At 37.7% G+C, this 26,728-nt stretch overlaps 1 protein-coding gene across 1 annotated transcript; it reads right to left on the bottom strand.

Annotated features, from left to right (window-relative positions):
• Positions 1 to 1,012: 1,012 nt before the first annotated feature.
• fam20b (FAM20B glycosaminoglycan xylosylkinase) lies at positions 1,013 to 25,604 on the bottom strand. The gene is made up of 9 exons (XM_039693515.2): positions 25,461 to 25,604; positions 22,567 to 22,777; positions 19,900 to 20,389; positions 15,884 to 15,970; positions 13,219 to 13,328; positions 10,426 to 10,597; positions 4,529 to 4,720; positions 3,819 to 3,878; positions 1,013 to 1,245 (listed from the first exon to the last, which is right to left on the bottom strand). The coding sequence occupies exons 3-9, from the start codon at positions 20,274 to 20,276 to the stop codon at positions 1,014 to 1,016; spliced, it is 1,230 nt and encodes a 409-aa protein (XP_039549449.1). The 5' UTR covers positions 20,277 to 20,389; positions 22,567 to 22,777; positions 25,461 to 25,604; the 3' UTR covers position 1,013.
• Positions 25,605 to 26,728: the final 1,124 nt, after the last annotated feature.

Genomic DNA, 26,728 nt, shown 5'->3' with positions numbered 1-26,728 from the left:
AACTCTTTAAAGGTCCAGCCAGTATATTCCTAAACCTAGTTAGGTTAAGCTCCACCCATTAAGTCCAAAGAGGGGGAACTGGTCAGTTGGCTCCGAGTCTGCAGTGAGCGCCGCTTGTTCAGAAATCCCTTCAGGTTCTGTCAGGACTCAAACTCATTCATTTTAGCTGTTCATACAACAGCAAACAGAAGATTACCACCAGTATAGAGTAGTCAAAAGCTGCGGTAAAAGGTTGCCGTCCCTTTTATTTGTGTACGGTTTTCTTCAAATAAGTATTTGCTAATTATCCAGGCCATAACAGCTCATCCTGTGAACAGAGTTCATACACAAACTTTTGTAAGTTTAAATAATTTTTAATGTTGAAAATGTCTTACAGCAATATCACAATGCTGTTGTCTTCATCATCTTCTCTGAACATCAGTAGCAACAGTGGCCCAGCTCTGTACAACACTGCATACAGAACACAGCCAATCTATCATAACTTGTTTTATCTTTAGATCAATAACATTATTACTCCGTATTATTCATAAGCTTGTTCTGTTTACACAATCTGTGTGACGAGATCATGTAAAAAGTCTGTTACTAGTGTTCTGGATCTGTCATGGTCAACTTCCAGCTTCTGGTGTCTAATTAGGCCAAATATCTCATTCCAAGTTCCATATTCATATTCCAGTAAAATAATTAGTCCCTCTTCCTGCAAATGGACTTGGATGGCCAAAAACAAACAAACAAAAAAGACATGGTGAACTCTAAAGAAAAGCAGTCACAGGAAACAGGAGTAGCAAATTCCACCAACATGTTGTCAAGGCCTCTTCACTTAAGAGTGACTCTTCACAGAGTCATCTTGGCCTCCGTGATCTGTCTTGAATGAATCCAGTGAAACGAACTCCCCCCAGGTCGGCTCCTAAGGTTTCTTGTGTCCTTCGGGCCTCCGGCTTCGCAGCAGGAAGGCGAAAGGAGCCTGTGCATCAAGAGTCAAACACATTTTCACTTCCCTTGTTTCTCCAGTGTGTTTAAGGATGAGGCAGGTTCATGCGGTCCTCGATCAGGGTGTTGTCCGCACCCTGCGTCTCCATGCACTGCCGCACGGTGGCCAGCACTCCGTTGAGACGGCGGTCGAGCGCGCTGAGATGGGGCCCCGTCAGCACCGGAAAGGCGGGATCGTGGGCCGTAGCCTGTGTCATTGCTGAACTCAACACTCCACCTTTCAGCAGGTTTAGCCTATTCCAGGTGGAGACGCGGACCCTTTTGGATACAATCAAAAAGAGACAGGAACAACCCATCAAATCCTTTATGTCCGGCTCTTATAAGAACAAAAATGAAAAGACAAGATGCAACTAAACAGACGACAATGTCTTATTTTAGTGTCACTGGCGCGTTCGCAGCACATTTGCATAACGCTGAACTCTGTGGCATAAGTAACGGAAAATTAATGATTTCCGTTTGATTTGTCGCCTCAAAACCTGTGTCCGGTTCGAGCGACCTTTAATTCGGAGGTAGTCGGGCAGAAAGTCTTTAATGCACATATGTAGAATTAAAGCAGCATAAGGCTTTTCATCTGTCAGTCAGTCAATATCTCGTTTAGGAGATAATGAGTATGTGGAGCACTAAGTCATTCTGAAGGCTAATCAAAGTATTGAATATCTCCTAGAATGCTTTATTCACCACAGTGCTTAATTGTACTCTTTTTTTAAGTTTGGGATTTTAAAGACATTAAGATTTTTTTATGTTTTTGAAAGAAGTCTCTTGTGCTCACGAAGGCTACAGCACAACAGTGTGAACTATTACAATTTAACATATTTTCTAGTGAATGGCAGTGTTTATATTTTGAAGCAATACAAAAATGCTTATAATCATTGGTTTTATTAAAGGGTTAGTTCACCCAAAAATGAAAATTCTGTCAGTATTTACTCACCCTCATGTTGTTCCAAACCTCTATGTGTTTATTTGTTCTGCTGAACACAAAGGAAGATATTTGGAAGAATGTTTTAATCAAACAGATCTCATTCCCCATTGACTACCATAGTATGCATTTTTTCCTACTATGGTAGTCAATGGGGAATGAAATCTGTTTGATTAAAACATTCTTCCAAATATCTTCCTTTGTGTTCAGCAGAACAAATAAACACATAGAGGTTTGGAACAACATGAGGGCGAGTAAATACTGACAGAATTTTCATTTTTGGGTGAACTAACTTTAATTAAAATGTTATTATTGATATCAATTACAATATGAATGTCATACAGTACAGGTGAACTAGTACAGGTTGGTAGTTGATTTTTCCAAGGTAAATTCTGTTTCCAAATCGCGTAAGTATCAAATGGAAACAAAAAATTATATTGAACTAAAAAAAACAAAAACAAAAAAAACAGGTGTCATTCATATAAATTAACCTACAAAATAAAGCTGACTAACGTGTGAACTACCAACAAACATTCCAGAAGAAAATTTGACTCATGTTAACCCAAAAACACTCAAAATCATAGACTCTTCAAGTTTGTTTTGTGTAATTGAAGGTCGACAGCGTTTTATTTAAATACCTCTGTTTATTTAAAGAAAAAAAAAAAAAAAACCAGACCGGAAAGCATTAATCACCACAGTAAACAAATTAAGACAGAGGTTAGGGACTGCGTGAAGCCTGTCATTTTTAGAAACCTAAAGTGGTTTGAAAGAGGAAGTTAAGTAGTGACATGAGAAAGAGAAAAGATCAACACAGAAGCAATACTAATACTCCTTCCACACTAGGAAAGTGGGTTTTTACTTTTTTTAAGCAGCGCATTATTAGTTTGTATTCGGGACATTTCACTGTGGATTACTTGGTAGTCGCAATTTCGACGTAGTTTTTGCAAACAGACGTTTAGGATATTGATCTGCCAGCAACACTACAAACATGCAAGTAACCATGTTTATTCTAATACCCGATCTGTGGTCAGTGATTTCTGATGTGTAATTATTCAAATTCAGAGATATTATCTTTCTCTCAAAATCATTCAATACCGTTTATGCATCAGCAAATCAAGCCAGTGACTAAAAAAACAACAACTTCATATCATATCTCTTAGTAGGATGAAAATAATCTTATTTAAACTGTGATTAAATTAAATAAAGAAAGCGATCAAAGAATGCTCCCTTTCCAATCGCCCCAAGCTGTCAATCACACAGCACGAGTGTAACACTGTAACTGTTGTCAATATAACAATAAGTGTTGTATCACTCTGAATATGTGTAAGTATAGGGGCTAGGTTCGACTCTTAGGTCTCATATCAACACATTTCTATCTAAAATGGAGAAAAGGAATATTTAGTCCAGGCTGTGCATCAAAAGTCCAATAAAATAATTAAAAAAATAAAATAGTGTCCAAAAGACCTCCTGGTTCCTTCACAAGTTGATGTTTGAGTAGTGTAAAGTAATTGTATGTATACTACCCAGGTAGTGATTGTATAAAGTAACAGCTTAGCTGTAACTGAAAAGAATCCCACGATGTCACCATCTACATGTAACATCTGCAAACATTTTCATTTAAAACTGTGATTTCTTGATTCAAAATAAAAAAAAAAATCTGAAGGATCAGCCAGCCCTACCTTTTTCGAGAGGCTCGTATGCGTCACAATAGGGAACAAAAAACTATCGCAACTTGCATTTCATGCAGACTTTAGGAGAGATGTGGGGCTGCTACCACAGAATCCGAAAATTCTCGAGGACAGCAGCATTTGTCTAAAAAACAATCTTAACCATTCTATTTCATCAAAAAACAGGCTTTAATTGTAAAATACCAAACTTTTCCTTTAAGGATCACTGTGTTTGTGTGAGTACTCACATGCAGCACTGATAAAGAGGGGCGAGAATACTCCTCTCGTCCAGAGCTGGGTTCCCAAAACTGCAGGAGAAAACACAGTTTCAAACTTCAATCTTGCATCTTGTCCAATACAACAAAAACCTTTCTCTAGATCACTGCTTCTGAAATGTTCTCAGGTGGAATACCAGTTAAACAAACGGATTTGTGCTCAACATGTATATAATTGAAGTCGAATTTATTCAACAAAATTCTTTTGACTTGTATATAGCCAATTTCTTTGCCATGTTTCCAACATGCAGTCAAACGTAACATTTAACAAACCAAGCCAGTTCAGATATTTCATGTGTTCTAGCACAAGCACACCCGGTGAAACTAATGAAGCCCTTGATTACCCCCATTTTGCAGATTTGTGCTGTTGTGATGGATTTTATTCAGGGGGTTGAATAATTTTGACACTGCAGACGTCATTAAAAGTTTCATTTTCAGTGGAAATTTGGGGAACATTTGTTGTATTGAGCAATTTCAATTACTTTTGTTTGATTTGTTCATTGCAAACAGCTGAAAGTCTGTAAATTGCCAATAAACCTGATTTGCAATGGGGGTTCAAAAATTTTGATTACAGCTGTGTATATATATATATATATTTTTTTTTTTTTTGGTATAATAACTTGCGTCTATCAACTTAATGGATCTCTATTAATCTATTTTTATCTGTTTCCTTTTCTTTCTACCTTTTGGCGTTGTCCAGAAGTATGAGCATACTGGCTCCTCCATCATCTTGGAAACTCTCATAGTGATGGCGGTCAGCATTACCAATAAGGTAATCAAAGATGGCTGTGTCGATAACATCCAGGAGCCGTGGACCAGCATCATAAGGGGGCATTTTCTTCACTGCTTCACAGTAGCTCTCATCATACTCCCATCTAACACACACACACACACACAACCATTAATCAACACAATCAATAAAAACAGACACATCCTCTTGATGAGTGTTCATCCATTGACTACATCGGCTCTGGATAAATGTGAATTTTTCTACAGAGTCTAAGAGAACTCTGAAGAACACTGTTCCAGGTGTCAGATGCTCAGCACAGGTTTATGTGCTCTGAAAACCCATCAGGTCTCCTGGCAAAGGCTCAGAAATCACTGTAATAACCACTGCGCTTTACAGGTGGCTGATGTGATGTTCAAGAGAACAGCGCTCTGTCAATGTGCACACAGACTTTATCAGTTTATCATATACATATATAATATATACAGAAAAAGATTCCATGTGGTTCACGTGAAAAGGAAAGACGGTATTTATGAAAAAAGGACTGATTTTCCTTTTTGAAATACTGATTTTCTAACCATTTACACAGTAAGACCTAAATGTATAAGCAAAACTTTCCACACCGCTACATCAATAGGGAATTTTTATGGGGCCGCCCAAGTGAAATGCAATTATCTGATGTAATAAAAACAAGTTAAAGAAACTTAAGAGTACACAGACAAGGAAAAAAAGAAGGACAATGCAGAAAATCTGCATAAAGACACTTCCCTTCTGTTAATAAAGTGCTGCAGGGATGACATTTTTGTAGGCCAAACCAAAGAAGCATTGTCCTGATTCGCTTGACAAAAAGGCAATAGGATTTTTTGTATCACTGTAGAAAATAAGCTTGGTGACAAACAAAAGTTGATTCTCACACATTTTTTTCATCATCATATTCTTCAGCAATTAACTTCAACATCATCATTAGACTTCCAACACAACAAGACTGAAAAAGTGGACTAGAATAGATGGATAGATTGCTGCGGTAATCAGTGTTACTGGTGTTACATAGTGTTTGGCCATACACCGATTACATTACTTGCCCACCATGGCACCACCCCCACTGAAATTTATTTATTTTATTCTACAATGCAGCGGCTCTGTGCCGAACAGTACAACAGGAGTCAGATTTCACTTATTACGTGACCAGAGAAAGGAGAGATGACTGACAGGAGGAAGGTGGATTTGGTGGAAATTTCCTACTTGAAGAGCAACAGCCTGTTTAAAAACATGGAAGTCAACAAAATAATGATAAAATATGAAAATATCTTGACCTTATGTTTACCATAGAGCTTATTTCAGGAATTTCAGGAACAAAAACCCATTTGAAAGAGTTAGAGACGACAGAACTAGAAGTGCAAAAATGCTAACTTAAATGTCCAAGTTTTTGGACTCATTCCTGTAGTACTCCAAAACCATTTAGACATTCAACCTGAAAAACTGATCAAGACATTTTGTGCAAACGGATAAATTTAATACATTCAGTTTCAGAGAAATTCAGACAAAAATATCTGTGTTTTGCTGTTTAGAAGTCACAATATGAACTGATTAGTAATAGCCAAACTAGACTTGTGCTTCATTAAAAGGCTGCTAAAACCAAAAGTTTCCAGTAAAGTGTCAAAGATATAAAAAAGGTTTATATGTAAAAGGGTAGCGAGTGTAGACTTTAGCTGATTATCAAATATCTTTGATGATTTTAAATGTCACAACTTTAGTTTGGTGGGGGAAGTTGTAAACTTCTGATTGGTCAGTTTTAATGTCTTACATTTTGGTTAGTCACATGGCCAAGCAAGGGATGAAAGAAGATTGTAACTGCTTTCATTATCTAGGTCTTTGTTTTGGTGCTTTTCCCCTGGGTAACATTTCACATGTACAGTGAGGAAAATAAGTATTTGACCACCCTGCTATTTTGCAAGTTCTCCCACTTAGAAATCATGGAGGGGTCTGAAATTGTCATCGTAGTTGCATATCCACTGTGAGAGACATAATCTAAAAAAAAACAAAAAAACTATTTGAACACCTGTCTATCAGCTAGAATTCTGACCCTCAAAGTTTGCCTTTAAAATGTCCACCTTTACTCCATTTATTATCCTAAATTAGATGCACCTGTTTGAGGTCTTTAGCTGCATAAAGACACCTCTCCACCCCATACAATCAGTAAGAATCCAACTACTAACATGGCTAATGCCTGGTTCAGATTACACGATTTTTTTTGTCTGTTACGATAGTCACTGTGTCAGATTACGCGATTTTGGCTCCTAAAATCTTGTCGTGTCGTGGACAAGACACATGTCAGACTACACGTTACTTCCTGACCAGTCATCGCATGCCGTGTTTAACGGCGCGCGTGATGTCATAGAGAAGGCGAAACTCGTAGCGAGTGACTTCCTGGATTCGGCATTGCCTTTTCAGCGTGAGAAATACATGGAGTGGTGTGCGAGTGTGTGAACTGGTTGAATTGCGTGCGTCTCACGGCCATTGCGTGAGACTTGAGAACCCTGCTCGAAGAGAGAGATTCTCCAAAGAGAACTTGAGGTAAAATATTGTTTTCTTATATATTTTTAATTCTAGTTTTAACATTAGCACCATCGTCTCTCTTTCGTTTTGTCTTTTTTGAAAGTTGTATACGGAAAAGCTAGTGCTCCTATTGGTCAACCTCATAAATGTGACGGAACCGTCGTGGACGACCGTTAAAAAAATTACACGTGCTAGTCTTTTTGTCGTGAAGCATCGCAGACGCGACATAGATTGTCGCCCACTATGACACACTATACGAGATGATACGATCGAATCTTGCGTCCCAACGCCCGTTGTCGTTTACGAATCCCCACGACACCCTACGTCAAGCGGATCGTGCCAGAATCGGGCTAAAATCGTGTAATCTGAACCAGGCATAAGACCAAAGAGCTGTCCAAAAAAAAGACACTAGAGACAAAATTGTACACCTCCACAAGGCTGGAAAGGGCGACAGGGAAATTGATAAGCAGCTTGGTGAAAAAAGGTCCACTGTTGGAGCAATCATTAGAAAATGGAAAAAGCTAAACATGGCAGTCAATCTCCCCCGGACTGGGGCTCCATGCAAGATCTCACCTCGTGGGGTCTCAATGATCCTAAGAAAGGTGAGAAATTCCCAGAACAACACGGGAGCAGCTGGTCAATGACCAGAAAAGAGCTGGGACCACCATTTCCAAGGTTACTACGTTAGTAGTAAGTAACTTTCCAAGGTTACTTCCAAGGTTTGAAATCATGCCTGGCACGGAAGGTTCCCCTGCTTAAACCAGCACATGTCAAGGGCCGTCTTAAGTTTGCCAATGACCATTTGGATGATCCAGAGGAGTCATGGTAGAAAGTCATGTGGTCAGATGAGACCAAAATATAACTTTTTGGTCATAATTCCACTAACCGTGTTTGGAGGAAGAAGAAAGATGAGCACCATTCCAAGAACACCATCCCTACTGTGAAGCATGGGGGTGGTAGCATCATGCTTTGGGGGTGTTTTTCTGCACATGGGACAGGGCGACTACACTGTATTAAGGAGAGGATGACCGGGGCCATGTATTGCGAGATTTTGGGGAATAACCTCCTTCCCTCAGTTAGAGCACTGAAGATGGGTCGAGGCTGGGTCTTCCAACATGACAATGGCCCGAAGCACACAGCCAGGATAACCAAGGAGTGGCTCTGTTAGAAGCATATCAAGGTTCTGCCGTGGCCTAGCCAGTCTCCAGACCTAAACCCAATAGAGAATCTTTGGAGCGAGCTCAAACTCTGTGTTTCTCAGCGATAGCCCAGACACCTGACTGATCTAGAGAAGATCTGTGTGGAGGAGTGGGCCAAAATCCCTCCAGCAGTGTGTGCAAACCTGGTGAAAAACTACAGGAAACGTAGTTTGACCTCTGTAATTGCAAACAAAGGCTACTGTACCAATTAATAACATTGATTTTCTCAGGTGTTCAAATACTTTGCAGCTGTACCCTACAAACAAATAGTTAAAAAAACAAATCATACATTGTGATTCCTGGATTTTTTTTTTTTTTAGATTGTCTCTCACAGTGGACATGCAATTTCAGACCCCTCCATGATTTCTAAGTGGGAGAACTTGCAAAACAGCAGGGTGTTCAAATACTTATTTTCCTCACTGTATGCTGGGTACGATTAATGGTATAAGTTTCATCATCTCATACATCTATTTTGTAACTATTTTAAGCCCTGCGGCATTTTAGAGTATTTTTTTTCTGAGCGACATACACAGAAGTAAAGACTCATAACTCCAAAACTATAGCAAGGAGAGCCAAAAAGTAGACGTTTGATATAACATTTTTAGAAAATATACATTACATTGGGACATTATGTTGTGTTTGGGCTCTTTGTAAGCGTGAGCATCTGCTGTCAATAAAGATGTTCGATTTTCCACAATTCATGCATGAAGTTATGAGTGAAAACATCACGTCAATCCTTCAGCTAATTCACTGGATGTGTGCCTGTGCAGGTTCATGTGTTAGAAGTCCACGAGGAATATATTTAGATCTGAGTGATGGATTATGGTGAGTTCGGGCTCTTTTTAATTGTAACAATCTGCTGTAAATAATGACACGAAATTGTCTGCGATATGCGCATGTTTCATGAAGGGGCTTTGTGAACAAAAAACTCACTCAAGTTTAGTAAAAAGCCCAAAACAATTATACTTGATGTATTCTACTCTGTGAGACCTTTCAAATGGCGTGACAGACGACTATCTGAGGTGTATGATGTATTTGACATATTGCAGTACATAGTACAAATTAGTATTTCATAAATTAAGGAAACTTTTATTTTTTAATCAGCAAATAACTCAGCTCTACATAGGGGTGAATAAAATTGGCTACATTCATGGTAAAGTTTAAACTCGAAGCTTTCAAATGACACCCATTTTGTGTTGATCAAGGCAGTAGTTTTGAAAAATTTGATTTTTTCGAGCTACAGTAGGCGTTACACTCTGTTTTAGAAGGACTAGTCAGCACTCGTTAAGAATTGATCAAAGTGGTTAGAAGCTTTCGAAAAGCTGAGTCTCTAATGTTTAAAATGGTACCTATTTGTGTGTTGTTCCATTCAGTGGATTCTTAGTAATTTGATTCTGATTTTTCTTTTTTCGCGAGCCAGTGGACTGCTGCATCTCCATTTAAAATATAAATCTGCAATGGAAATGAGACTGGAAACAATTCTGGAGAGCAAGACAATTCGGTAACCTCATGATAATAACAGTAATAAAAAAAGATCCATAAAGGTAAGTAAGCATGATGTTCAGGTTAACAATGTTATGGACACTTCCCTCTAACAGCTTTGGCTCTAAGAACAATTCATTGTGCATTACATTTACATACAAAAAAGTCCTTCTCTAAACTATAAACATAAAAATGAAAGCAGTGTTTGGTTTTACTTTAGTAGGTTTTGAAATAAATTAAGCCTCATTTCAGAAAATGTGTCAGGTGGTGGGAAAACTTGTAACCAAAAACCCTACAGTCAGAAGTTCAATGCTCTGTGCAGTGGTTTCACATAAATCAGAAGTTCCTGCACCACCCAACATGTGTGAAAATGGCAGTGACTATACTCTAAATGCTGGACCATCCCATCCTTGGCAAACTCAAAGGCCAAGAGTTAAGTAATGCTCAGTGAAAGTCCCCACTGACCATTAGACACTCATAAAGAGCCCACAGACCATCAGGCTGAAACTGCGCTGAACCGCTGATAAACATAGCGGTGTGTGCCTATACACTCATTCGAGTCAAACGTGAAAAAAAGGTGAAGGGAGAGAACCAGTGAAAGACATAATTACTATACCTGGCGAGTTTTCCCTCTCGATACGTGCGTCCCCACGGGTGTCTGTGTTTCTGTAAGGGCCAGACGTCAGGAAGCCACAGGGTAACCGATCCCTCCATCACATCCCCTTCTGCACACGCAGGCTCAGTCTCACGACAGTAATAACACTTCCCGTAGAAACATGTATTATTTCCTACAAGAGAGACAATATTATCAATTACCATTGAACATTTTGCTTAAAAAGATGTCTGGAAGGAACTGTGCTGTTTGTTTTGAAGAGGAGAGCAGTTGGTTAAGAATCTTTTTTTGCAGTGAAAATACTGCAGCTCTGATCAACAATTTTATCCTTTTATACTAGTCATTTTTTTATGGAAACAGAAGGATGGAACCCATGGAATGGAAACTTGTACTTGAGTCCCGTTCACACCACCAGCATACATTTCAATGGAGCTGCCGATTTCCGACGACGTGAGCGACAGTGACAGTTGGTGGCAGGATATACAATGATGTGAATAAGTTTGGACACCCATGCTAAAGTTCCCTAAAAAGAGGAATAAAAAATCATCTTTTGGATATTTATCTGAATGCCTTAATTAGAAAACCTTTAAGGACACAAATTTTCTTTGTGAATGAATAATGTATCATAAATAAATAAATGTTTTTTCTTAAAATAAAGGGTGCATAAGTCAGGACACCCCTAAGTTAAATTTCCATAGAGTCAGGCAGATTTTTATTTTTAAAAGCCAGTTATTTCATGGATCCAGGATAATATGCATCCTGATAAAGTTCCCTTGGCCTTTGGAATAAAAATATCCCCACATCATCACACACCCTTCACCACGCCTAGAGATTGGCATGGTTTTATTTCAGTTAGCCTAATAGCTGGTTTGATTTGCATTGAAAGATGATCTTATGGAAAGTACCCCATGCCAATCTCTAGGTGTGGTGGAAGGTGTGTGATGATGTGGGGATATTTTAATTCCAAAGGTCAAGGGAACTTTATCAGGATGCATATTATCCTGGATCCATGAAATAACTGGCTTTTAAAAATAAAAATCTGCCTGACTCTATGGGAATTTAACATAGGGGTGTCCTGACTTATGCACCCTTTATTTTAAGGAAAAACATTTATTTATTTATGATACATTATTCATTCACAAAGAAAATTTGTGTCCTTAAAGGTTGGAGTTTTTCTCATTTTTCTAATTAAGGCATTAAGATCAATATCCAAAAGATGATTTTTTATTCCTCTTTTTAGGCAACTTAAGCATGGGTGTCCAAACTTATTCACATCACTGTAAGTGACGTGACAAAGTGGAGAAATGTTTAAAGGGCCCTATTTTAAGAAATGTAAAATAAGTCTTTGATGTCCCCTGAATGAACATGTGAAATTGTAGCTCAAAATACCCCAAGATAAGTTTTATTGCATGTTAAAATTGCTTTTAGCCATTTTATCCACTACGAGCCTGCTGTAGTAGTGGACCCGGTCGGAATGATGGCCAAATCTTTAGTGATGAGTTTTATGAAGTTTATTGTATCATCACACAAAACATGAAGCGTCTCTCTCTCTCTCCCTTGCATTATCATCAACATACACAGCGAATTACACAAAAACTAATAGCAAACAAATATATACAGACCTTATGAATTTTTGGGGGGTGCTTAATAAATAGGTAAACTATTAGTAAACCGTAATAAAGTCCCTTTCTTTACTGCCGTGACCAGTCTCGCTCCGGAGACTATAAACTGGACCACAAACAGTTGGTACTGATCCATCCTTGAGTAACAACTTCAACCACAGTGTCATCGGTGACTCATATGCCGGGAGTCTACGGAGACTCTTATGTTCATTGGTACATCCAACAACAGAACATTATATTTTATAAAGTGAGTAAACAAAAATGGCCAACTGCCAAACAATGACGGACTGGGATCTATGCTAATAGGCCAGATTGTCACCAGTCATGACAGGCCATTATTGTAGTTTCAACAAAACTGTGGTTGGTTGATTTACATATTGGTGGTCAGCAGGTCTCTTCCTGTCCAAGTAGGACATTTTTGTCTAATACAAGCCCCAAACTGGACTAGACTTTAAGCTGAGAATCAAAAGTCTGGTTTTGTGACACTTTGCCCCATAGCTTTCTCTCTGGCCACATATCCTCAACAATAAAGGCTCAGCATATAAACATGGCAAGCAGTAAAGCTGCTGCTGTGACTAACTAACAGAAAAGAAAAGCATCTAAATGATGGAAGTACTTTGCATGAATTTTATCATTAGCTTATTGAACCCAGAGTGAAGAAGTTTTTGCGACGGTCTCAAAAGTGGTGTTGAAAACGGTGAAATTTCATAGTATCTTATGTACTGAAATTTAGTATCATGACACCATCAGGTATGGAGCACAATTTAACCTTTTTTGTGGTTGAAAATGTGCAGAGCGGTTCTGCCCCTTTTTCTTTAACTCATGTCATTCCAAGTCATCATGCAGTTATTTTGCATTCAATTTCAATGTTTCCCACACAAAGCTATTGTACTGCTTCAGATGACTTAGAATATAGGACTTATTTTAACATACTCCAATGGTGTTTTTGGAGCTTGGTAGCCATGGGCACTATAAATGTTTGTATGGAAAGGAGTTGAGAGAACAACTTTCTGTGTGGCTAAAAAAAATAAAAAAATTTGTATCATGACACCATCAGGTGTGGAGCAAAATTTAGCCTTTTCTGTGGTCGAAAATGTGCATAGCGGTTCTAGAATAGAGAAGGAAGACGAGGAAATGTGATAGAGAAGGAAGAAAAGAAAAAGTGTAAACTGACCGTGCATCAGGAAAGTGCTCAGCAGTTGATCTGTAGCTACTGGCTTTATCTCTGTACGCAGATTCATAAACCTCCCCACCACCAGCGGCGCTCTCCTAAAACCCAGGATCCTGCAGGAAGAGATCAAGAAGCTCATGATGCATACATCAGCATACAGTTGGTTGTCAAGACTAGGGGCCAGATTTACTAAACAGGGCAAATTAGAGTCAGCGCAATTGATCGTTCGCAAAGACCCTATGGCCACCAAGCTACGCTGCTCTCACGCCCCACCATGTTCTCACACAGTGAAAAACACACTGTTGAGCAAAAAGGACACCGACAGGACAGAGCAGGTTACTTTTGATATGAAATGGTCTCAACTTTCAAATTGTGTAATTTTCTAAAGAAATGTAAACAATAAATACCGTTTTATGGCTCTTTAACGTGTCGTGAAAGATCGCTGTTAAAGCGGCTCGTGAACCGATCATCTCTTCTATTGCATCAAATAAACACGAATTTTTCAAGTTCAAATCCACCAAAGTTAATCTACTAACTCTCCTTACTGCTTTGTCTGAATGGCCGAAATGGCGGATTATGATTGGTCAGATCACCTGTCAATCGAAGGGTGAATTCCTCAAAAGTGCAGATGGGAGTGTAAAGTTCAGCGCGTGATCTACTGACGACACTCTAATTAAAGAACACAAACATAGTCAGATAATTTCCATAATGACCAACGCAATCTTCTAGGTAGAATCTGGTTTAAGAGGTGCGTTTTAGGGCGGTATATAATGTCAAAAACACCAGTACATTGACGAGCCCAAACCTTAGTAAATCACCTTGCGTGATTCAATTCAATACTCTCCTCCCGTAAATTTTGCATTTGAAAGGGAAACTCCTACAAATGAATTTGTAATAAGAGCATCTGCAAAAATAACCCTATCCACACCTTTGGAACGCTAATTTTTCACTTTCTTCAGTAAATCCTGAAAAACTTGGGTCTGGGACCCCCAGTAGGCCGCAAGGGTCCATGGAAAAGTTCAGAGAAAGGTATTATTTTAAATAAATAAATCACAGAATTAAATAATTTGACATTATTACTCTTAATTGTCATTCTTAATTGAGATTCAATATTTTAATCTATTGACACCTATAGTTAACCGTATTCTAATTTTCAAATTTTCCAGATAGTACTTTACACATTTTTATTTTTCGTAATATATAGGCGTCTTTAAAACCTACTACTGTTCAAAAGATTGAGGTCAGTAAGATTTTTGTTTTAATGTTTTTGAAAAAAGTATCTTATGCTTACCAAGGCTACATTTATTTGATTAAAAAAACAACAACAGTAAAACGAAAAACAGTGACATTCAGTGTCACGAGATCCTTCAGAAATCATTCTATTCAAATAAATTGCTGTAAAAAAACTACATTGTTTATCCTTTTGATCTCTAACAAAAAAAGGAAGAAAAAAAGGGCACAAATCTAACCTTTCACTGAAGTAAAAGAATTGAAAGTGGGGGGACATAATTTTGGCCAACTTGTTTTGGAGAAAAACATTTATTTTCTAATTGGTTTTTATTTATAAGGGTTTCTTGACAAGGTGAGCATTGTAACCTATCAAATACAGAAGTGAATCTGAGGCCTAAAGGGATTTTCTTTTTTTTTTTTTAAAGAGACCCCTTTTTCTTTAACTCATGTCATTCCAAGTCATCATGCAGTTATTTTCCATTCAATTTCAATGTTTCCCACACAAAGCTATTGTACTGCTTCAGATGACTTAGAATATAGGACTTATTTTAACATACTCCAGTGGTGTTTTTGGAGCTTGGTAGCCATGGACACTATAAATGTTTGTATGGAAAAAAGTTGAGAGAACAACTTTCCGTGTGGAGAAAAAAAAAAGAAAAATATATTTCATATGGTTTGGAGCAACATTAGTGAGTTCACACAGTAACATTGCCTGGCCAAAAAGTGGAAAGTAAAAGTTTCTTTAATGGAAAGAAAAACGTTGGAAATGTATGTACAAATTACACCACAGTCAAAATTTTTTTTGTGTGGTCTAATTTGGATAGGACAGTAGATTTTGACAGGAAAGTGTGGGGTAGAGAGAGAGGGGAACAGGATCGGAAAAGGACAGTTGCACTATATGTTGCGCGGTAACCACAAGGCAATCGGCGCCCACCGATCAGTCAAAGTTGCCAGGCAGGAATGTAGAAAGACTATTGCCGAACCAGCTTCTAACATCATGTTTGCGAACAGTCAATAAGCTCACGCTGAACAGGAAGGCAAACAAGTCATATAAAACCTGTTCAATCTCTAGTCAGTTTTGGTCAGTCATATTGCTCACAAGTGTAATGTATTTGAAATTTCATTTCGTGTTTATGCGGTGTTGATTTTTTCTGATGGATAAAACAGCAGTTATGTAATTTAGAAACATAATTCTCAGCTTTGATGTTTTAAATGTGTACACTGAGCATTTCTGGGCGTGCCCCAGGGGTTCATTTTTACCGAATCGAACAGATTAAATTGTGTTATATATGAAACATGTGAAGAAAACAAGGTAAAATCGAGTTATCACCGTAAATCACTGTTCACAGTTGGAGAAATACTCAATTCCCTGGGTAATTATTTGCTATGATTTTGCAGCCCTATAGTGTGTGTTTGTGTGTGCGAGTGCGTACATTACCTGTCCAAGTGGAAAGCAGCAATTTCTGCATTATGCCGATCGTATCCTGCATACGGCTCTCCCTCGACCACATAATCTCTAGTGTACCTAATAACGGGAGAAAATTAAGTCAGAGTTGTATAAAGTACTAGAAACCCGGACTTGAGTAAAAGTACGAGTGCTCTATCAAAAAAGTGACTTGAGAAGAAGTTGAAGTGCTCTTTAAGCACCACACTTGAGTAGAAGTACTCAAGTATTCAACATTGTTTGTACTTAAGTATTGCAAGTAGTTTATTTCAAAAGTACTAAAAGTAAAAGTACAAGTATTGTGTCATGTAATTATTAAAGAAAGCAGTCAAAAGTTTGAACTAGCAATCAAATAAGGCGCTTTGGCGGGATACAAATTTGCTTTGGCGGCCGCCAAAAAATGTGAATGTGTTGTCAAGTTGTCAGTGTGTGTCAAGCAATAACATTACCCTATAAAACTGGCGTGTGATTTAGGCAGCATGAAAGCCAACTTGCAACGAATGATTCGTAAAATTTGTATAATTGTAACGAGTATCTAGCAGAACATTAAAAAAGTATCGAAGTAAAAGTATTAAATTCATCGAAAATATCTACTGAAGTAAAAGTAAAAGTATGAGAAAAAAAACAATACTCTAGTAGAGTGCATATACAGCATTTTAGTAGTTCCACTTCGTTACTATACATCTCTGAATTAAGTAGATGTATACAACAAAGGCAGACACAAAGATGAAACTAAAAAGACTTGTGCTATCCGTGTCCTACTGAACTCAGGCGAAACCAAGTGTGCAAGCTATTCAATTAGTTGTCGTCTTCATGTCTGGATTGTCGTGTGTACACACCCAAACTGAATTCTCATGGGACCAAATTATGTTAGGAAAAATTGAAGACAGGCCATTTATTTTTTAATAATTTATCGTCCCGGAGTCAATTATTACGCTTATACTACAGTCACCACACCTCGAAACATTGTTCAGATGAAGCATTTCATGACGTTTGTCAAGTTTTTTTCATTAAAATGCAGTTGAATAAGCACAATACTAATTTCTTACGCATCTAATCCCATGCCTTTTAGAGTTAGAAACAGAGGCTTGAGCCAGTGATAGCAGACCAATGCTGGGGACACACTTCAGGACTAGATGAAACAGACTGAACACACTTACAATCTGTTTCCATCGACTGAATCAGATTTTAAACACTAACCGTGAACACACACTAATCAGCCTTACAGTAAGTGTGTGCCCGGCTTCATGCGGTTATTAATGAAGTTATGAAAGAGAAAGAGAGATGTAGTAATAATGAGACAAAAAAGCATGTGCATCAATATAATTTAATTCAATTTATTTTAATTAATTTGTTAACTCTTTTTTTTGACAGTAGGCAAGCTTAATTAATGAACCACAAAGCCTTTCCAATATTTATTTGTTATTTTGTCTACAATAATTACGAAAACCCATGACTATCAACTTATTTCCATATTCAGTTGAATTTTTTTCTGATGATTATAGCCATAGGTAGTCCTATATAATTTATTTATATATAAAAAAAAAATCAAACTGAATGTTTTCATTGATTGTGAAATTAATTCGAAAAAGGCAGATCAAGCGCAAGGGGCTGCATGTTTTTTCTTGTTATGAATTGTATCCTATTTTCTGTTATCACAATTAATTACGCAAAGTGATATGGAACTGTAATGAGGTCAAGATCTGAACCAATCACATTCAAGCATTCAACAGCCCTGTTGTACGAACGATATTAAATATCAGATATGTTCTGACTGACTGGATCGTGTGGTGTCACACAGCATTTTCACATTCAGTGTGGAGAATATGTTATGATTAGAGTAATTAGTCAATCTGCACCTAACGTAAATACACACACCCTAGTAGAGACCCTACCGTTATTACTTGTTCCTTAAACAGCAGGATGTACTGAGCAAACATAATATCGTTTTAATAGTTTCAATATAAACATGAGTACTGTTATTGAGGTTAAGAGTGCTACGAAAAACAAACGAACAATTTTCACATTAAGGCAAATGTGCAGACAGCATTTACTCTTCCATGCCTTTCTGAAACTATAGACACTGCAGCAGATTTTTAAGCTCAAAGTAATAAAAACTAGTGGGTGTAACATCTTTTAAATGTTATTCTATTTTCTTATTTGGAAGATATCTCAGTCTGGATGTGAAGCCATCACAGATGAGGTGTGTTTGATCGATGACCTCAGCGATTGAGGGCAGCAGGAGAGTTCCCTCACTTATCTAAAGTCCCTGTAGATCCACGATAAATCTAATAGGCTCAGATGAGAGCAGACAGCTGAACTCACCAGAAGTTATCTCAGATCAGCTTTGAGCTTTAAATACACATGCTATTTTATACGAGAAATATCCTGGTAAGACCTGTTTGGTAAGACAAACAGGTTAAATTTGTTAACATTACTATAGTATTTTATGATAGCTAATGCATCAACTACACATCTTTTACATCATTTATTAATGCAGGCTGATGTTAATGTACAAATACACTGATGCTTTTTTTATTACTTCAATGTTTGTAAACATTAAGTATTTTTATCAGTTTAAATTTATAAATTTAAGTGACAGTGAAGACATTTAAAATGTAAAAAAAAATATTTCTATTCATTGAAACCTGGAAAGAATTATCATGGGTTCCAGAAAAATATTAAGCAACTCTTTTCAACATTGATAATAATAAGAAATGTTTCTTGAGCATCAAATCATCATATTACTGATTTCTGAAAGATCATGTGACACTGAAGACTGGAGTAAAAAAATGCTTACAGTCTATGAACCTGTAAGGGCTCTCAGATCATCCAATTCTTTACTCTTAACAGTACCACATAGTAGAAGAAAAAGATCTGGTGATGCTGCTTTTAGTCGCTATGCTCCTCGTCTCTGGAATAATATTCCAGAAGTAAGACGTGAGGAAAATATAAATAATTTTAATAATAATTTTAAGTCTAAATTAAAAACGTATCTTTTGAGTCTGGCCTTCCTATAATATTCTACAATGTTTCTAATTGAATTTTTATTTTATTTTAATAAATCCTTCATATGTATGTATGTGTATATGTATGTGTACACACACACACACACACATATATATATAATACACACACACACACACACACACACACACATATACTGTATGTATATATATATATATATATATATATATATATATATATATTTTATTTATTGTTTTTTACCTGTATTTTGTACTTGCTTTTAATTGTTTTGCCTGTAAAGCACTTTGAACTGCATTCATTTGTTTGGAAAAGTGCTATAAAATTTGCTTGCTTGCTTGCTTGCTAATGATGCTGAAAATTCAGCTTTACCATCCCAGGAATTATTACAATTATATACAAATATTACAAGTATTTTAAATTGTAATAATTTCACAATATTAATGTTTTACTGTACTTTTTTTATAAAATAAATGCACCCTGGGTGAGTAGAAGAGACTTCTTTCAAAACATTAGAATGGAAGTCTGTGTAGAAAATACATTAGCCTAATTTAATAAATGCTGAGAAAATGATTTTGGGTTGTTGTGGTTTTCTACTGCAACAGGAATTGTCCATTTTTGATTTCATGGTGACTTTAAGATGGGCGGCAGGTCCTTCAGCTCCACTGCCCCTAAACCCAGGCTAGCAGATGTTTGGTTATTAATTGTTTGTGTCGCATTTTCTGTTGCTTCCTGTTTGTATTTTTGTTTCATTTGAATTCTGTTCTACTGTAGTTATGCTTTTGCTTTACTACACATTGTGAAGCGTGCCCTGAGAGTATAAATAACAAAGACTATTATTACATCTCTTATTCATTCATATCTTTTTCCATTTCACTCACTGGCTTTTTCATTCTCTAATTTGCTCACTTGCTCTTCCCCTACCGGTCCCTCTCGCTAAATCACTCACACCTTTCATTTTAACCTCATTCACACTCTCATTACTTTCTCTCTTTCGTTCCCCGTCTTAATCATCTTGTCCTCACCTCTTGGGTTTGAATACCACTTTCTGTCCTCCGTCGAGCACCAGCAGGGCTTTCAGCTGGGTGCCTTTGTAGCCCACATCCGCCCTCTCCACGCGAGCGGTGGCCAGGGCGTTCAGCACAGCGGCGAGCTCGGGCGTCTCGTCCGGGAACACCTCGCGAGGACCCACCCACTGGGCGGCCACTTCCCAGGGCGACTGCAAGGTGTGTGTGAGGCGAGCTCCTTTGGCCAGGGTCAGGCTGGCCTCCATCTTGCGGAAGGCCCGGAGGTCCCGGCGGCTGGCGGCCGATCCCTCTCCTCCATCCAGCAGGAAGACCTTGGCCAGGCCGAGGAGAAAGAGCACAGCACAGAGCACCACCACACGCTGCTTCAGCTTCATCACCTCCCGCAGCCACCAGACCCGAGTCTGCCAGGAGACACGCACTCACGCCTGGGACATGGCACTGCCCGTTGTCACTCAGGCTGGACGGGGGCGAGGACAGAAGACACTTCCTGTGAGAAGAGAGAGCTTGTCATTTTAACCGAGCACAGTTTTTTGACTCAGAATAGGTCTATCATGAAACAGTGCTGTTATCCATCAAGGCTGTGAACAAAACTTTCCTAAACATTATGTGTAGCACACTTGCCATCTAATAACTGCGATAATCTTTGTGCTTTGTTACTTAGAATTTGAAAGCTGAGACTATCCTGTCAATTTTATGATGAATTTCAAACAATAAATACCACTTTGGCACTCTTTAATGTGGTGTAATTGATAACCTCTTCTGCTTTTCTACTAGTTATAGCCCTAAATAAACATGAATGAACATCAGAAGGAATGTTAAAAGAAAGTACTACTTATTGAAATCTGTCTCATGTCATATGTAATCGGTAAATCAACGTTTCAACTGTGGAAAGACGTCAATAAAACAGCTTGTAAACTAGGACTGGGTATCGATTCAGATGTTCAAATTTGATTCGATTTGCAAGCTCTCGATTAGATTCGATTCTCGATTCGATTCCTGTTTAGGCTATATAGATGAATAATATAGATGTAATACAAATCCTATATTTATATATATAAAAAAAGAACCGTGGACATAACTTTACAAGTGGTTAAAGCCACAAACCTGTTTATAAAACTCTTTTTATTTTAGGTCCACTAAACAGGATTTTGATGCAAGATGGAAAATTAATGCTGAAAATTGGCTGGGATCAGGTTATTAGATAGATAAATAAATATCAGTTATTTCTTAGATAATTTTTTATTACATTGATCTCATCTAAATGTTTGTTTTTACAATGGGGTGATTTTTTGTTACGAGTTTATGCAACACTTGGAAGCTTGAATTGAAAAAAAGTAGCAACAGAATAAATACAATAGAATAAAGACACAAATAAAGAGACATAAAAATAAAAGTTTTTGAGTGGGTCAGAAATACTAGAGAAACTGAATATAGTAATCCAATGTAAAATAACACTGTGACTGGATAGACATGATAAAGTGAACGCAGCCATATGTGTCTGTCATCCATTTAAGAACTAGTGCACTGATCCGTTCCTGTTTCATTATACTGTCTGTCACATAAGTTTTATGCTTATTTAAGACATAACCGACTGTCTTTACAAGGTTATTAACCAAGACCAGAGTTTTGACATCATTTTTCGTGTTTTTAACAGTTAGAGCGATATAATCTACGAAAAAGAACTTTTGTTTCTGGCGAGCTGTTTGTGCGGCGGATTTAGGCTTTACTGCATGTGCACGCAGTGAAAAACATCTCTGAGAGTGCCGAGTTCAAAACTGCTCGAATGTTTAAACTGGTAAAACTTAAAAAGACATGATAACCGTTAGTTACGATGCAATGCTGGCCCGATTGTGCAAGTGAATATTCCGTCATGTCCCGACTCCTAATCACGAGTGTGTATCGATGCCTGCAGCGCTTGATGCTTGCCTAGTGCAGAGAAAGAAGACGCAGCGCCGCGAGCCCTGAAAAAATCCATTCGTGTTCGTTGAGAATCGATATTGAATCGACAACATTTTAAAAAAACGATGAATCGAATAACAGATTTTTTTTGCCCAGCCCAATTGTAAACTTTCACATACCATTTCCCTCAGATAAGCCATTCAATATCCAAATTTAACTCCAGTGAGGAACATTTCCTAAATAATATGCACTATATTACGTATTCATTATATTTCTAATTAAACCTGTTCTTCAATATTCAAATGAATCCATCTAATCAATAAACAAATAAAGTAAAAATGATATCGATTACTGCGTCCTTGTTACACTTTACAAGTAGTTCACGCAAGTAGCATGTAAATCACATGCAACTAACCCTAAATCAAAAACTAACCCTAGAGAAAGAACATGTTAATTAATATCACTTCATTGTAAAAATCATTGTAAAAAGGACACATTATATCATTAAAAAGTTATTATAAAAACTGCCTTGTGTGCAATTTAAATGTATGTAATAATTTTCATTTTAACCTTTAATATTATAGTAAATGAATGTAGCAAATGACAGTGTTACAAGTTAACAGCAGTAGTTCAGCGGGAAATATTGAAAATAAATATTGAAATATTGGAAATGGGTTGAATCATGAGATTTATGTCAACACCCAATGATTTATCTCGTACTGTGAAACTGACAATGACAGGCGCACTTCACATAAGAGCACTCACTGATGCAGGAGAGCTTCCTCCGTTATATAAGGTTGTGTGTCTGTGCGTTAGCGTTTGACGTGACAACCTCTCACACACTTCAATCCTGCTAACATAAGATCTGGAGTCCAGCCCAGTGTTATGTTCAGGGTGGGGCTCAGGTGTGTCTGTCTGTTACTGTCTGGAGGACGAGTCTGCTTTCTGTGCCATCTCTCCGAGCAGTCTTGATCTCCTTGAAGAAAAAGACGGAAAAAATAAGAACACAAAGCTTACTGTGCATCAATAATTACAGCTAAACTAGGTGTCTATGGGGTCCACGCAGTCTATCAGTTTATTCAAAAACAGATTCAAAATGCAATTCATACATTTTGTGCTGCTTTTTTTTTGTGGAAACCTTGATTTACTGTCACTTTTGATCAATTTAATGCGTCCTTGCTGAGCAGTGTAGTACATCTTGTACCGTCTACATGCATCGAGTATAAACGTGTGTGCACACAAACACATAACTACTATTGTGATGAACCGTACACCGAATGGCTCACTCTGATGGGAGGATGGATTAGACTGACTGTCTTATAACAACAAGACTCATGATGGATCTCAGGATGTAAATAGAAGAGAAAGAGCAGCCCAAGCAGAAGCAGAAGTGTCTCGGCCCAAACTCACCGTGGTGCTGAGCTCTGGCAAACACAGACTTCCTGATCTCAGCCTGGGGCTTATCTGCGTTTCAGACTTCTACTAAACACACACATTTACTACAGGGCTCTGTGAGCTCACCAAGCCCACTCACGACAAAGGCATGAACCCAATCGATTGGCAGACGTCCACACAAATACATCGCTTTGATTATAGAACATAAGACGAAAAATCACAATGCAACCTTTTTTTTCTTTTTCTAATGCTATGTGCGATCTGTGTCGATTCTCTCTGGTGCCTTTGTGAAAACGTCTATTTAGACCTAAGATGACAAATGTTCATCCAAGGCTCAGTGATAAAGACTGTGTAATTAATGGACTCAGTTTGAGAGGTTCGGGTCAATTAATCTTATATTCTATAATAATGCACTTTTTTTTAAACATTTAAATTGGTTTTCTGTGATACTCATTGCACTACGGTACATATTCTTTTCGCAAATTTTGTTGTTTTAAATGCGTCACCAATGTCTCCATCCGTCATGGAGTTTCATTAATGCTGTAAAATTTCCAGCTATTATTGCAGTTTCGTTCTTGAATTTGTTTGATCAAGCGGTAATGCCATGAGTGGAGCTATTGAGTCCAGTAATTGAACAAACATTTCACTGTTGTGTTCCAGACTAGAGTATGTGAGCGGAGAGGAGTGAAGCTGAGCATTCAGAAGTTTGGGGTCATTAGGATTTTTTTAAGTTTTGAAAAAAAAAAAAGGCTCTTATTTGATCAAAAATACTGTAAAACAGTAATATTGTGAAACATTATTACAATTTAAACTGTTTTCTATTTGAATGCATTTTAAAATGTAATTTATTGCTGTGACCTACCTTCATAACATTTATTATCCACTATTGATCGCAATTGACAATTTTATCTAATAAAATCCGAATCATTCACTCGTTTAGTGATTCCCTTGTTATATTTTGTTATTGACGTTGTAAGTTAATCAGGCTAAGTTACTCGTCCAGTCGGGCAAGTACAATTTTTTTTTTTTTTTAATAAAATTATTTTACCCTTTCAAAAGGGTAACCTTTCGGACAAGCGGTAATGTTGAGCCCTGATCACCAGTAAAACAATATGGAGTTTGTAAAATACACACTGATGTCAGTGGAAGCAGCAATTTCCAGCATTACATTTATATCTTCATATATCCATAGATGTTGTTTGGTCTTTTTCACTTTCTCGTGTCCACTATAACGTTACTCACTGATTCAACACATATCACCGTCTCCTGCAATAAAAGAGGTAACTTTGTACAGCCCATATTGTTGAGTTTATATATAAACTATAATTTATAAAACGTGTATGTTGTTGAGTCCTGAAATCACAAATCCAGATTATAACTGCAGAAATTTCACACCCCTTTAAAAGATCAGGGTAGTAACTGGACACAGCACAGGACCCCATGATGACCACAATCAGTGGCGACAACCATATCGCAAACACTGGAAAACATCTGGTATGATCTGGAAAAGAGCTCTCAGGCAGAAACTGTGTATTATCCATATTTAAAACAGTTCTGCATTTGAACACTATTAGTCTAGATCACCCAGATCTCTGCAAATGTATAGTCTTCAGTCGAGTTATCAACTCATCATCATACACATACAGGTGAGTAAGTGTAACATTACATCCATCGTGACCGCCTGCAGCATATCCTGTACACGCAGGCACTAATGATACACACCCCGCCATTCATAAGGACTCCAACTACACGCTAACACACCTAAACTACTACACAAACAGGTTCAAGTGTAGACTTGTGCATGAAAACAGACGGGCTTTTACATTTAAGATGCTCAGTAGGTGCTGCTCCACTGCTGTCATGCGTTTAAAGACACCTAATACTGACTGTTATCACAATTACGCAAATACAAGGAATCAGTTGACATAAAAACAGTTTGTTTAATATCCAAAAGTTAATCGAAATGTGTGTTTACCCAGTCAAATAAGCTGTGGCGTAATTGTATGCATTTTAAACGCTATAGTGCTAATGGCGGTTAGCCAGCTAGCCCCAAAATCCCCTCGTTTTCTTCATATTATAGCGATAAAATCACCACTGATATAATTCAACGACACCTCCGAGTTCACCGCTGGTGTAACGTTACCTCTTCATATGAGTGTCAGTAGTTGCTGTTAGTGAGTTAGAGTCCTAGTTTTTAGTCAGAGTATACCCGCACGGCTAACAAGCTAACAGTGAAACCGTGACATTTATATTTATCGACTCACCCTTGCGCTACTGACGAACCATTCAAACAGAAACCCCCCGACTTTCAGTCCGTCGCGGTCGAGACGCGTTTATCATCGATATCCACATCCAGCCGTCTGTCCGTCAGGCTCCATTCACTGCTGCTATTCGTGTGTGTTCTTCTCTGTGTGCGGCTCTTCCTGGCTGAATGTGAACACACAAACACACACAAACCCTCCGCGTCTTAAAGCGAACACGGCATATTAGTGTTCGTGGGCATTTAGTTAAAAAATAAATCGAATAATATCGTCATTTCAATTACGGTAGTTTTATCTTTCTATATATACACACACAGACACAATTCTTTTTTCAGGTCTTCCATATCATGATTTTATAGGCCTACATCCCCTTACACTAACCCGTCACATGCAGAAAACTTTCTACATTTTTACATTTTCAAAACACATCACTTGTGTATGATTTATAAGCTGTTTTCCTCACGTGAACCAAAATTGTCGATCTTTGAGGAGACATTTTGTCCCCATGACACACACACAAACACAATATTGAGCTATCTAAATGGGGACATTCCTTATACGTAATGGTTTTTATCCAAACTATATTCTGCCCTTTACACTCACTACCCCAAAACCTACAATACCCATCACACAAAACTTTCTACATTTAATAAAAAACAAAAACAACCTTTAATTATTTTATTTTTAACAGATTTACAACTGAGGTTACCTAAAGGAAGGCTTTTGGTCAATTCTGGGTCAAATTTGTCCCCAAAATATAGTTAAGTTAGCACACACAGCAATTTTCCTCTTGACTGTCTCTTGTTGAACAGCAGGGGGAAGTAGGCTATCACACACTCAGTACATTAATGTAGGCTACTGTCTGTGACTAAAGGTCCGTATGATTATACAAACATATATAACATCCATTCCTTAGCTTAGGCTATATTATATGTTGTAAGCTACCTAATCATAAACATGGGCAGGGTTAGTTCACCCAAAATGGAAATTATACTCACCCACACAAAGTTCAGTTTTGGTGGCCAGTGACTTCCATATGGATCAAAACAACTAACAAACATAAATATTAATATGTAAATAATATATTGAATGACATGAGGGTGTGATGAATGACAAATGAGTGGGTGAACTACCCCTTTAACCCCTCTTCACCCAAAAACAAAAATTCTGTCATCAGTTACTCATCCTCATGAGTCATGCACATTCAAACCATTTCATTCCTTTCTTCCTGACTGATTGTCTGAAATACAGCACAAATTAATGGATCTATC

The sequence above is a fragment of the Pimephales promelas genome, chromosome 13, assembly GCF_988280905.1.
Source record: "Pimephales promelas chromosome 13, fPimPro1.hap1.1, whole genome shotgun sequence".
In the NCBI taxonomy this organism is placed as follows: Eukaryota; Metazoa; Chordata; class Actinopteri; order Cypriniformes; family Leuciscidae; genus Pimephales; species Pimephales promelas.
This window is presented reverse-complemented; position numbering and strand designations above follow the sequence as displayed.

What these genes read in the sequence shown, in the direction of transcription:
- fam20b (XM_039693515.2), bottom strand. Translation starts at nt 20,276, where the DNA reads ATGAAGCTGAAGCAGCGTGTGGTGGTGCTCTGTGCTGTGCTCTTTCTC. An exon ending in CGAGAGGGAAAACTCGCCAG is followed by an intron (nt 4,721 to 10,425) that starts GTATAGTAATTA and finishes TGTGTGTGTTAG; the next exon opens with ATGGGAGTATGATGAGAGCT. An exon ending in CTTCTGGACAACGCCAAAAG is followed by an intron (nt 3,879 to 4,528) that starts GTAGAAAGAAAA and finishes TTTCTCCTGCAG; the next exon opens with TTTTGGGAACCCAGCTCTGG.